The following is a 14,174-nucleotide window of genomic DNA, read 5'->3' as shown; positions in this document are numbered from 1 at the left end:
TATCACTCTGAAATTTTGTCTACACCAAAAAAGTAAAAAAAAAAAATTAATTAAAATCGAAAGTTATTAAAGTTGACAATAATTTTGCTGAGTGCTACTTGAATAGAATTTGTAAAAGCCGAAGCCGGGCCAATGGACATTTTATTTGAAGAGACCTGCCAAAATAATTACTTTAAAATCAATATTAAATTGATATATGTTATATGTATATATGGTATATCGAACGTCGATAATGCACACACATTCATACATATGTACAAGCGCACATACATATGTCTATGTGTGTATGCAGCTATATTGTGAGTAATATAACACGAGTGTAGCCGCTTTTAAAGTAAAAGCTAAAAATATACAGTATTTTCCCATTTACGAACAAACAGCTAAGCTGTTAAGTGAATTTTAAATTCTCAGCATTTATTTAAAACGCAATCGCTATTTGTCTATCTATACATACTACATATCGCACATTTGCTGCAAGAGTGTCATAATCCAAAAAATCAAAAACTCGAGATATATGTACATACATACTCCCATAGTAAAAATGGATACATATTTTGTTCTAGTGAGCTACTGGTAATCGGTAGAGCTATGGACACAACAACATTGAAGAAAATGTTGCGTTCACTTCTGAATACTTTACTAAATTTTTATGGATTAGGCCACTCTTGAAGCAAATTTGCGATATGTATCTGTATCATATCCATACGTATTTCACAAGTCGCAATGCATTAACAAAGTTCTGAGACGTTTTAAAGTAATGCTGAAATTGTATCTACTAATTCATTGCTATATGTATGTAGCTTTAAAATAATTAATTTCTAGAAAACAGTGACAGAAACGTTACAAAAAATAAGTTTTGAAATTTATCTAATCTCCGCTAGACAAAACGTTTGCTGAGATCACTCAGTTTAGTACTTTATGCATTGGTCACTTTCGAAAATAGTATTTTATTATTAGTTTACGATAGCTTGGTATGGCCCAGGTCCTAATACATTCAGCCTATCCTTCTTCTTCTTAATGAAACACTCCCAAAGTCCAAGAACGGGTGTGCTGTGTTGCCAGGGGTTAGCATGGAGGCTCAGGATAAACAAGTTTTAATAATTTGGCCAGCCTTTGACCAGATTTATCCAATGAGGAGTAGAACGCTTAACTCGCAGACTTCTGGGAACTCAGGCTTCTAAGAGGCCCCTATTGTGTTCTCAACTCTTCTCTTATTGTATGTAATCCTATGGCATGGAAGAATTCTGGAATATTGCCCGTGTCCGTGCTTCCATTGTCAGTCTGTTAACCTGTGTGTCTTAATGCCCCAGCACCCAGTTCAGTTGTACAGTGTTGTGTTGCCCTAGGCTGTTCAATTTCTTATACCCTAGAGAAATCGTTAGCTTCTTCTTCTTCTTCTTATTTGGCGCTGTAACCGCCTAAGCGATTTTGGCCGAGTCCAAAACAGCACGCCAGTCATTTCTCTTCTGTGCTAACTGACGCCAATTGAAAATGCCAAGTGAAGCCAAGTCCTTCTCCACCTGGTCTTTCCAACGCAGAGGAGGCCTTCCTCTTCCTCTGTTCCCAGCATCGCGGCCCGCGTTGAATATTTTCAGAGCAGGAGCGTTTCTGTCCATCCAAACGACATGGCCAAGCCAGCGGAGCCGCTGAATTTTAATTCGCTGCACTATGTCTATATCGTTGTAAAGCTCATACAGCTCATCGTTAAATCGTCTGCGATATTCGCCATCACCAACGCGTAAAGGTCCGTAAATCTTTCGCAGAATCTTTCTCTCGAAAACTCCAAGAGCCGCCTCATCAGATGCTTTCATTGTCCATGCTTCCGCGCCATACACCAGCACAGGCATGATGAGTGACTTATAGAGTGTGATCTTTGTACGACGAGAGAGGACTTTACTTCTCAATTGCCTACTCAGCCCAATGTAGCACTTGTTGGCAAGAGTGATTCTCCGTTGGATTTCAAGGCTGACATTATTATTGGTGTTAATGCTGGTTCCCAAATAAACGAAGTCGTCTACTTTTTCAAACTTGTAACTGTCAACAGTGACGTGGGTGCCAAGACGCGTATGCTCTGACTGTTTGTGTGCTGACAGGAGATACTTCGTTTTGTCCTCGTTCACCACCAGACCCATTCGCTTTGCTTCTCTATCCAATCCCGAGAAGGCAGAACAGACGTAGCCCTTGTTTTTACCGATAATATCGATGTCGTCGGCATACGCCAGCAATTGTACGCTCTTATAAAGTATTGTGCCTGAGCGGTTCAGTTCTGCGGCTCTTATTATCTTCTCCAACATAAGATTAAAGAAATCACACGAAAGGGGGTCCCCTTGTCTGAAACCTCGTTTGGTATCAAACGGGTCGGAGAGGTCCTTCCCTATTCTGACGGAGCTGGTGGTATTGCTCAACGTCATTTTACACAGCCGTATTAGTTTCGCGGGGATACCAAATTCAGACATCGCGGCATAAAGGCAACTTCTCTTCGTGCTGTCGAAAGCGGCTTTGAAATCGACAAATAGATGGCGTGTGTCGATCCCATTCTCGCGGGTCTTTTCCAAGATTTGGCGTATTGTGAATACCTGATCTATGGTGGATTTTCCAGGCCTAAAGCCACACTGATAAGGTCCAATCAGCTCGTTGACGGTGGGCTTCAGTCTTTCGCACAATACGCTCGATAAGACCTTGTAACCTATGCTTAGAAGGCTAATTCCGCGGTAGTTGGCGCGTATGGCGGGGTCGCCTTTCTTGTGGATTGGGCAGAGCACACTTAAATTCCAGTCGTCGGGCATGCGTTCATCTGACCATATTCTGCATATGAGCTGATGCATGCACCTCATCAGCTCCTCGCCGCCGTACTTGAATAGCTCGGCTGGCAGGCCGTCAGCTCCAGCAGCTTTGTTGTTTTTCAGCCGCGTAATCGCTATTCGTACCTCGTCATAGTCAGGCGGTGGGACAGCTACTCCATCATCATCGACTGGGGACTCGGGTTCGTCTTCCTCACTACTTTCAGCGCTGCTACCATTCAGTAGGTTATAAAAGTGTTCCCTCCATAATTTAAGTATATTCTGGACATCGGTCACTAGGTCGCCATTGTTGTTCTTACAGGAGTTCGCCCCGGTCTTGAAACCTTCCGTAAGTCGCCTAACCCTCTGGTAGAATTTTCGGGCGTTCTTCCTGTCGGCCAGCATCTCAAGCTCTTCGCACTCACGTATTTCAGCCTCTCTCTTCTTATTACGGCAAATACGTCTCGCTTCCTTCTTCAGTTCCCTATAACGGTCCCACATGGCTCGCGTTGCGCCCGATCGCAGCGTGGCCCTGTAGGCGGCATCTTTTTTCTCTGCGGCTTCTTGACATTCCTCATCGTACCAGTTGTTCTTTCGGGCTCGCTGAAATCCAACTACTTCTTCGGCGGCGGTACTTAATGATCGGGAAATGTGGTTCCACTGCTCGCGTACGTCGGATTGTTGAAGAGTGCTCTCAGAGAGCAGGTGTGTGAGTCGAGTGGCGAATAAATTGGCCGTCTGTTGTGATTGCAGCTTTTCGACGTTAAGCTTTCCTTGCATTGTTGGGCGCACATTTTTTGCTGCACAGAGGCGGGTGCGTATCTTGGCTACAACAAGATAGTGGTCCGAGTCGATGTTTGGCCCTCGGAGTGTACGTACGTCCAAAACGCTTGAAGCATGCCTTCCGTCTATCACAACATGATCGATTTGGTTTCTCGTTTTTCGATCTGGAGACAGCCATGTAGCTTGGTGGATGTTCTTATGCTGGAACCTAGTACTACATATTACCATATTTCGGGCCCCGGCGAAGTCGATCAGCCTCAGTCCGTTATCGGACGTTTCGTCGTGGAGGCTGAATTTTCCGACAGTGGCGCCAAAGATCCCTTCCTTGCCCACCTTGGCATTAAAATCGCCAAGCACGATTTTGACATCGTGTCGGGGGCAGCGCTCATATGTACGTTCCAAGCGCTCATAGAAGAGATCCTTGGACGCCTCATCCTTCTCTTCCGTCGGGGCATGGGCGCAGATGAGCGAGATGTTGAAGAATCTAGCTTTGATGCGGATTGTGGCTAGACGATCGTCCACCGGGGTGAACGCCAGTACTCGGCGACGGAGTCTCTCTCCTACCACGAATCCAACACCGAATTTGCGCTCCTTTACGTGGCAACTGTAGTAGACGTCGCAAGGCTTCACGCTTACTTTACCTTGCCCCGTCATCAGAAAAAGGGGGTCTCATCCGAGGCTTGTTGGAATTTTTCATTGGGCGGGGTTTTAACGTGGCGGGACCCAAACCCAGCGCACGCGAAGTTTTACGCCTTCTCACTTTAGCTCGCTCCCAAACGGGTGTTTGGTTGCTACCCAGAGGATACGTGGATATAAATATCCGGACGTTGTGAGCTGCGATTTGAACCGTACGCACAAGAATCGCTTCTGGCCACTCCCAGGTGAATGGCAGTCAAAAGTTTTCCACTTCTGCGCACGGAACCATCCTCCAGTTTTCCACTTCTGCGCACGGAACCATCCTCCAGTTTTCCACTTCTGCGCACGGAACCATCCTCCAAAATCGTTAGCTTAGGGTTATATATTCCTGCTCCTATACATTAACCAGTTTTTGAACCATCCGCGTATCACCTTTGTGTGTAGTGTGCATTAAAATTTCTTTTATTCATTTCCCAAACGATATTAAGATGAACGAACGAAAATATTTCGCCAGAGATTAGGCTTTGTTAGTTAGTTCGGGAATAAACTTGATAATTGGGAAAGATATGGCAATGAAGCTATGTAAATAGCTGGGTAGAATCGTGGTCAGCAGGGGCTGCCGTTTAAGAGGAAATCCGAACGTAAGCAGTCCACTACGGTCTCTACGGTTCACCACATCGCTTTTTCTACGCACAATCCAACTGTGCGTCAGTTTATTGTATACTAGGTATTTCTTTTCCTTTTTTTTTTTGCTCCTCATCACGTTTTGGGGCTACCGATGATAAAAAGCCAACTAAACCAAACAAATTTATGTATATCGCGCTTAATTTTGTCAAACAATCGAAACTCGCGCAGAGATATATTTAACGGTCATTAAGGGTCATCGTGAGAACGAAAGCAGTACACTAATTGTGAATGACAACAAGCTACCAGCCGAGCTATTCGTCGTCCTCGCTTAGTTAAGCCGATTTTACCGATTTTACTAAAGCTTATTTAATTAGTAAATCCTAAATGGACAATTCCAAAGATATCTTAATATTTCGCTATCGCTGCGTGCTCACTCAAGCTCGCTAGCATTATACGAGTGGACAGCTTTGCGCGCAACTTCCATGCATGCGTGTGTGTATGCGCTCGAGTGCATGAGTCAATCGCATTTTCTATTTATTCTTATATACTGTACGACGATTCATCAACATACCAGCACTGTGAACTCCTCGTTCCATTTGGGTAGATAAGTATTCTTCACCACATCAGTTTTGCGTTTACTTTTATTATCGATTACCAATTCAACGTATGGATTAGGTTTTAGAAAACCATTATTGCGCAATGAAGCTTCTTCAACTGTAAGCAAAAAGCAACGAATAGCAAAGTAAATAAATAATTCAGTTCGAAAAAGTTTTTCTCTGTGAACTTACTTGTCACACTCAACTGGTGATAACCTTGATTGTTGCCAATGCCACTGGCAGCTGACGCGGCTCCAGCTGTTGTCCCCGTCCCTGCTGCTGCCGCGGCCACCGCAGTGCTTGCCGCCATAGAAGCCGCATTCAAATTAATATTGCTGCCACTCATACTTCCACTACCGATGATGCTCATAGCACTGGCACCGCCCACGGTGGAAACTGCAACGCCACTGTTGGTCTGCATGACGCCACCTACACTGGCATTGGTGGCCATTCCTGATGGTGCTGTTATTGCCGCTGTTGCTGGTGCTACTGAATAGTAGTCAGCAGCTGCATGTCCTATAGAAGCTGCTGACATAACATTTCCATCGGCCATTAACGTCGCACACTAACTCGACTTTAACACTTAATCACTTGTGTGCGTGTTAATAACGAGTCGCGCCACTCTTGACGCAAAAAAAAATTGTGAAGAGTTTGTCGTAGTTGAAGCACTTGCCTTGAAACACTGCCAAATTTTTGTAACAATTTACGTGCTAATTGCGCCAACCGCTATTACTCTCTTTTTTCCTAGCGCTTTTTGTTGTTGTAATAATTGCGTGTTATTACGTTAAATTTAGTAGGAATATTTATTGTTTAGTTGGCACAAATTTTTATTTCGCAATTCAGCTGCTGAGCACCGCCGTTTGGCCAACACCACTGCCGGCAAACGAAATTCGACCTGTAAGAGAGAAGTAACTTGAGTTTAGTTCATGATTTTGCTTGGTTTTATTTCAGTTAGTAATAAATGTTATCACGTTATATGATTTGTGTTTATTTTACACATACATACATACTACAAATATAAGGAAAACAATCAAGTACAAAAAATTATTCAATAGCCTGTACAGTAGCGCGAGCCGAAAATCTGCTTTTTTAGAATTTTGATTGGTAATAGCAAAAATATGGTTCATTATGCTTTAGGAAAAATCTGCGTGAAATTTGAAGTTTTTTCGTCAATATCCTAGGCTCGCCCAAGTCCATCAAAGTTTCCTTATGCTCAAAAAAAATTAATAAATAAATTAATTAATACATTTTTTTACTAAAATTGCAATAATCTTCGAAAGTATTAGTCCTACATAATTTGGTATATGGACCTTTTTTTGTAGAGAATCGAAGTTAGCTAAGAAAAAAATTGTTTAGTACTTGACCTTTGGTGGACTTTGGCGACCCTAGGATATTGACCAAAAATTTTCACATTTCACACAGATTTTTCTAGAGCATATTTTTGCTATTACCAATCAAAACTCTAAAAAAGAGCGGAATTTCGGCCACAGACAGGTTATAACCCGGATTAACATATAGGATACTTTTTGAAGAGAGTTGCCAGCGTTTCCAAAAATTTAAAACAACTAATTAATAACTTAAATAAAATATTACAACAATGTGGGTGTCAACCGAAAGGGGTTCCCAAACTATTTTGTTCGAAAACATAATTTAAGGTTGCCACCTCTTAAAAAAGTTAAAGTAAATTTAATTAAGTACTATATAGGCAAGGCATTGTTAAGGAGCTTTCGTTTAGCGCCCGTTAAAGGTAATATTGTATATTAACTTTCTAAACAAAAAATTACATAAATATACGATAGAAAATATGTGGCAACCCTATTCAAAAATATTTCTAAATTGGGGATTTCTAAACCCTTGTGTGCGCTAATGTCAAACGAAAAAGATTTAAGGCTTTAGTTTGGAAATACCTCTGAAGGAGCTTGCCTTGTGTTTGAAAAGTCGAATCTAGTTAAGTTAAACTTGTGTATAACTCAAATATAAGATAAACAAGTAAGAAAGTCTAAGTTCGGGTGGAGCCGAACATTAAATACCCGGCGCAAGTATTACATATATCCTTTTTCACCTTTCCGAAAGCTACCGCTAGATGGTAAGCCGGGGTGTATCAATTTTGAGTAAATTAGCGTCCTTAAATTTCGAAATATTGCAGTTTTCAGCATTTCTGAAATTTACCGTTATATGAAAAGCGGCCGTAATTTTAGTCCGATATCAATAATTTTCAACATTTTGCTTTTATGTGGCAAGCACAATAAAAATACCGAGTTTGGTACAAATTGGTAGAACGGTTACCGAGATACATATATGTGATCATAAGTGGGCGGTGCCACGCCCATTTTCCAAAATTTTACCATAAACGTATTTCTTGGTAAAGAATTGTTGCAAGCATCAATTTTGAATAAATTAGCTTTAATATTTACTGATTTATCGAAGATTTTGTATTTCTCTAAATTACCGTTATATGGGATGTGGGCATGGTTACAGTCCGATTTCGCCCATTTTCAATACCAACCTACCTTGGATAAATGGAAACCTACATACCAAATTTCGTTGATATCTCAATTTTTGCTCGAGTTATCATGTACACAAGTGCGCTCGGGTATAAAAATAGGATTTCACGCAAGAGTTTAAAGTGGGCTTTAGTTTGAAAATATTTTAATATTTTTGATTAGGATTGCAATCTATTTGAAAAGTCATAGTCATTTAACTATTTATATTTATAATACGCGAAGCCATTTGGTGTCAAATTAAAGGGCTTGGCCTGAAGATATGCGATAAGGTTTTATTTTTTGGAGTTAGAACTCTTTTAGCGTTAAGGGTCATTTTAAATTTCATAAAATTAAAAACCGTCAACATGCGAGACCAATCTTCACTCAGAAATGGCTCGACGGATTTAAATGAAATTCGGTACACGGATCGCTTATAACTCTGACGAATATTTGGATTTTTTAAGAAGGTTTAAATGAAAGTTTGACATTTTAACATCGCATGAATTCACTAGTATACATATATTACATTCGATGAACACTTTTTTTGCACATTGTACCCATTATCAAAGGGAGATTAGATTACAATCTCATGAAAGTATTAGGTAAGTAAAAATTTCCCCTATTCACAGACATACATATATATATATATATATGCATGTGTGTGCGCATCAAACGATTATAATTTGCGACAAAGCAAACACCGCTTGGAAACTTTTATTAAATGCAAAAAAAAACCCACACAGTTAGTTACCATTTTTTGATAAACACGCTAAGTCCGTACGATTATTTGTTTATTAGCGGCGATGAAAAGCGCTTGTCAACATACAATAACTACCACACAGTGTATGCATGTTTATGTAAATGAAAATGAAATGATAGACAGATCTCAGAATTTTGTGCGAAAAAATTCAGTGTGAAAGTAGAAATCAGAGATAAGCATGAATTCGGCCATGACAGATGTTTTTTCATTACTATTTGCACGGGATGATGTTGTTTACTACAGAATTGTGTTTATTTACGGAAGCCTATCTGACGGATTTCAAATTTATCACTCAGTCATGCTGTTGTCGACAAAACTTAAAAAAAAATATATACTACGTTTGTTACCTTCTAGAAGCTTTAGTAATAACTATGGAGCTAGTAGGTTTTCATGGCAAGATCTACATTCGAATGACTGACCTTGATGTGAATTTGTCACATTCAAAGTGCTTCAATAGCAGCCTGACTATCTGAGAAGATAGCTACTGCTGGCAGAGTTAGCGAAGAATGGATCAGCCACCTTGCAGCTTTCCCCCGCCTGACTATGTCGAGGTACGAATAGCGATTACGCGGCTGAAAAACAACAAAATTGCTGGAGCTGACAGCCTGCCAGCTGAGCTATTCAAGTGCGGCGGCGAGGAGCTGATAAGGTGCATGCATCAACTCTTATGCAGAATATGATAAGATGAACGCATGCCCAACGATTGAAATTTAGGTGTGCTCTGACCAAGCCACAAGGAAGGCGACCACCATTTCTGTCAGAATTAGGAAACACCTCTCCGAACCGTTTGCCACCAAACGGGGTTTCAGACAGGAGGACTCCCTTTCTTGTGATTTCTTTAATCTGATCTTGGAGAAGATAATAAGAGCCACAGAACTGAACCGCTCAGGCAGAATACTTTACAAGAGCGAACAATCGCTGGCTTATGCCGATGGCATGCATGTTCTGCCTTTTCCAAGTTGGACAAGGTAGCAAAGCGATTGGGTCTGGTGGTGAACGAGGACAAAACGAAGTATCTCCTGTCATCAAACAAACAGTCAGCGCATTTGAGCCTTGGCACCCACGTCACTGTTGACAGTTAAAATTTCGAGAAAGTAGAGTATTTCGTTTACTTGGGAACCAGCATTAACGCCAAAAATAATGTCGGCATCGAAATTGAACACAGAATCACTCTCGGCAACTACTTGGTTGGTGCTACTTTGGACCATAAGTCACTCATCATGCCCGCGCTGGAATATGGCGCAGAAGCATGGACAATGACAAAATCCGATGAGGCGGCTCTTGGAGTATTCGAGAGAAAGATTTTGCGGAAGATTTACGGGCCTTTACTCATTGGTGATAGCGAGTAACGCAGATGATGGAACGATGAGCCGTATGAGCTTTACAACGACATGGACATAGTGCAGCCAATTAAAATACAGCGGCTCCGCTGGCTTGACCATGTCGTTCGAATGGACACCGACGCTCCAGCTCTGAAGGTATTCAACTCGGAACCCGCTGGTGGTAGCAGAGGAAGAGGGAGGCCCCACTGCTATAGAAAGATCAGGTGGAGAATGACTTGGCTTCACTTGGCGTTTCAAATTTACCTTAGGTTTTTTTAACAAATTATAACAAACATTTTCTCCAACTTTTGATGAAAGGTAAATAAAAGCTCTGTGTACATTTTGAGTGCATAATTTCAAAAATGCCAAGTTTTGAGTTATGTCTTTTTTGAAGACGGTGTGCTATATATTAAAACGCATTTTTTCTTATGAGCGAAATTATTTTGTACGTAGTAAAAACCAATTAAATTAAAAACATTCAATAAAATTTCAAAGAACATACGATAATTTCGCGCAAAGGTTTAGATATAAACTAACTTTTCATCTTTTTATAGAATTCTGAAATTTCGATTACGCTAAAATGTTGACAAATTTTTTTTTATAAACATACATACATATGTACATATGGGTGTTTCCATAAAAACGTAAAAAGAAAATGCAAGTAAATGAGTTCAAACGGCTTTATAACTTTAAATTTCGTATTCAAATGGCGAAAAAAGATTATGAAAACGCGAAACGGTGGAGACAACTGAAAAAATTAAATAAAAAACTAAATTTAATGTGTTACTAGTAAAAATTTTGTATGGGCGAAAAATCTGTCACGTCCGATATGCCACGTCCGTTATCCCATTTTATTTACAAAATTATACCAACAACAAATTGCTTCTGATTAAAATTAAATTGGTTGTAATGGTCCGTAGTTCGACTTTATTTAAAGAATGTTTTAGAAAGGAAAGCCTCACCGGAATCGCACGAGTTTGCTTATTTTTACATGTAATCAGAAACTACTTCTATTTTTGTCACGTCCAAAATTTACCAACAAACTATTTTTTATGATTTTCTAAAATGCACTTTTATAGCCCATTAAATTCTAGGTTAAGATAGTGCAAGTTTAAAGTAGCTAGGAATTCTCGTTTATTTTTCATAATTGACGGTGTCACGCAATTTTCTTCCATACAAAGTATAAAGTATGTACGAAATTTCATAAAACAACACGACATAAAATAACATAACGACATAAAGCAACACGATACGTACATATGTATATGTATGTACATTAGACTGCATCACATTAGAGTGGTCCAAAAAAAAATTTTCCGAAATCAGGTTTGGGGCGCCTTCCCAAATTTTACCTCTTGTCGAAAGAGGTGCTGGTAGATACCAAGCATTACGTTTCTAAATATAAGTTTAGATTTCAAATTTAAATAATCTAAAAAAATTATCACAAGCTTCAGTTGTCATGGCTAAAGTAGCTTTTTATAAAAATCGCCAATATTTTTGCCAGTTTCACAGCGATCCAGTAGCGATCCAGTATATTGGTTAGAGTAGGAAATTTAAAGTTGGTATAGATATTACAAATATTAAAAGGAAAAAACTAAGGGGGTGCCCCGTTTTCTAAGATGTCATTTTTTCCACCATACAAAAATTGGACTACCCAATCTACTCCCCAAACATAAAAAAAAATTGGTACTGTTTTTCCATTGGAATTATAAAATCTATTATATGTATTTTAAGACTTGCACCATAATATTTCGGAGAAGTATTAAGATTTAAGTACGTGAGTTGGACCGATTTGCAAATGCCACCAAAAATAAAAATAGTTTTCAAAGAATTTTTTGAAAAAAAAAACTCACCTCAGATGACAAAACCGTATAAGCTTAAAAAATTAGCATACAAATATATTTTTTTTTTTTGTTTAATTCAACGAAATCATATAATGAGATTTGTGAAGTTATAGAGTATGAATAAGAAAGCATCATTCCAAGTTGAATTAAGATGTGTTCATATTTGAAAAAATAAATTCTGACGTGAATGAGTAAAAAGTGAAAAAAGACCGTTCCGTTGAAAAATGTGTTTAATATTTTTATGCATATGAGGGGAGCTTTTTTTTCTTCAAATCGGTATAGCTCACGTAAATCTTAATATTTTTTCCAAAATATTTTGGTGGAAGTCTTCAAATGTAATGAATTTTGTAGTCCCGACGGAAAAAGTGCAACTATTTTGGTGATGCAGTCTAATGTACATACATACATACATATCGCACACCTAAATCTAAAGTGAGCTAACTCAATATTAGAAGAGCGAAATTTAAATCCTTGTAACGCAATTAATACAAAAACAGGTACAACAGTAGTTTTTTAATTAATATATATAATCATGAAGAAAAATATATTTCTATTAATTGGATGTGAGTTGTTGTTGTTGTTGTTGTTGTAGCGGCTACAACAACCCCGCCCAGATCGGTTGGTATCTCAGTCGTTGTCGTCAAGTTCCACTAACGGCAACCCTAGGAAGCGTGCAGCTTCTGCGGGGTTTGCCCATAAGGACAAGGTCGTTAGGGATGTCGGGTTTGCCGGGCATGCGAAGAGATGTTTCGAGTCATGTGGGGTCTCTCCGCATGCCGGACATTCATTAGGCACATCCTCAGCCTACTCAGGTAGGAGTTTAACCTGCTGCAGTAGCCGGAGCGAAGTTGTGCAAGTGTGGTGCGCGTCTCCCGAGGCAGATGAAGCTCCGTCTCGTCAATGTCCGGGGGTGGTGTGCCTAGAACGGCATTCACAGGTCTAGAGTCTACATAACTCGAGACTGAGTCCCTGTGAATGCCGTTCAAGGCCTGTCTGTAGGCTGTCGGGTCCAGAGGTTGCTTAATGAACCTCTGGACTTCGTCCGTTAGTTCATATAGATGCCTCCTGACGTGCCTAGGCGAGGGCTCCTCTGCAAGCAGCTGTCTGCATGGGTGGCCACTTCTGTGGGTCCCAATCAGGAACTGCTTGCAGAGCATTATATTGTGCTCCTTCACCGGGAGCATTTGCGCCTCGCCGTGCAGGTGGTGTTCCGGCGTCATCAGGAGGCATCCCGTCGCTGTCCTCAGTGCGGTGTTTTGTGCGGTCTGTAGCTTCGTCCACTGCGTCCTACTAGTCCCAGGCGACCACACTGGCGCTGCGTAGTTCAGAACCGGCCGGCCTATTGCCTTGTATGTTGCCAGCAACGTTTCTTTGTCTTTGCCCCAAGTACTGCCGGCTAGCGACTTGAGGACCTTGTTGCGGCTCTGTACTTTATTGACAATAGCGGTTGAGTGCGCAGAGAAGGAGAGCAGGCTGTCGAAAGTTACTCCGAGTATTTTGGGGTTATTCACCGTCGGAATTGGTGTGTCATCGACGTGAATCCCCAGCGGTAGCCTGACCTCCTTCGTCCAGGTTGTGAACAGGGTCGCGGAGGATTTCGTAGGGGAGAGGGCTAGGCACTTTGCAGTGAAGAAGCGAGAAAGTTCGGAGAGATAGCCGTTTACTTTCGAACACAGGTCATCAATTCCATTCCCAGTCGCCATAATCGAGCAATCGTCGGCATAGGAGACAATCGAGACTCCCTCTGGTGGTTGAGGGAGCTTTGAAATATAAAAGTTAAACAGTAGCGGGGAAAGGACACCACCCTGAGGAACCCCCTGTTTTATTTTTCGCTGCTTACTCGTTTTGTCTCTGAACATTACCGACGAATGTCGACCACTTAGATAATTTGCCGACCACCGTTTGAGCCTCTGTGGGAGAGAGGAGGCCTCTATATCTTCTAGTAGCGTGGAATGGCAGACGGTGTCAAACGCCTTTGACAAGTCCAACGCTACTAGAATCGTTCTCTCACAGGGACGGTTACGGTTAAGGCCACGAGTTATCTGAGTGTTTATGGCGTTAAGTGCTGTTGTTGTGCTGTGCACTTTACGGAAACCATGCTGATGCTTCGCTGGGGTCAGGTGATTTGTGAAGTACGGGAGTAGCAAGGCCTCGAGTGTCTTCGCTACCGGGGAAAGGAGTGTAATCGGACGATACGAATCTCCTTTGTTTGCAGGTTTCCCCGGTTTGAGCAGTGGGACCACTCTCCCCGCCTTCCAGATGTCTGGGATGATGAGAGTGGCCATTGACAAATTGAGGACCTCCGTTAGGTACGCTACCCCCGCAGGACCCAAATTTTTCAGC

The 14,174-nt window shown here is 41.1% G+C and overlaps 1 protein-coding gene across 4 annotated transcripts in view; it reads right to left on the bottom strand.

The window, feature by feature from the left end:
• Positions 1-14,174, bottom strand: part of LOC118740996 (E3 ubiquitin-protein ligase Su(dx)) — a 78,931-nt gene that overhangs the window by 60,413 nt on the left and 4,344 nt on the right. For 3 of the 4 annotated variants that reach the window (XR_004993213.1, XR_004993212.1, XM_036472773.1), the window contains exons 2-3: positions 5,615-6,317; positions 5,398-5,540 (exon numbers count right to left, since the gene is read on the bottom strand). Coding sequence is in view for 2 of the 4 variants with exons in the window: in XM_036472773.1 (XP_036328666.1) it covers positions 5,398-5,540; positions 5,615-5,975 (504 nt within the window). In the remaining 2 variants the exon portion in view is untranslated. Of the gene's footprint in view, positions 1-5,397; positions 5,541-5,614; positions 6,318-8,656; positions 8,915-14,174 lie in introns of those variants that run through there. The other variant, XM_036472775.1, reaches the window with a different exon arrangement.

This window comes from Rhagoletis pomonella, unplaced genomic scaffold (genome assembly GCF_013731165.1).
Source record: "Rhagoletis pomonella isolate Grant_MI unplaced genomic scaffold, Rhpom_1.0 Rhpom_scaffold_00006, whole genome shotgun sequence".
Taxonomy (NCBI): Eukaryota; Metazoa; Arthropoda; class Insecta; order Diptera; family Tephritidae; genus Rhagoletis; species Rhagoletis pomonella.
This window is presented reverse-complemented; position numbering and strand designations above follow the sequence as displayed.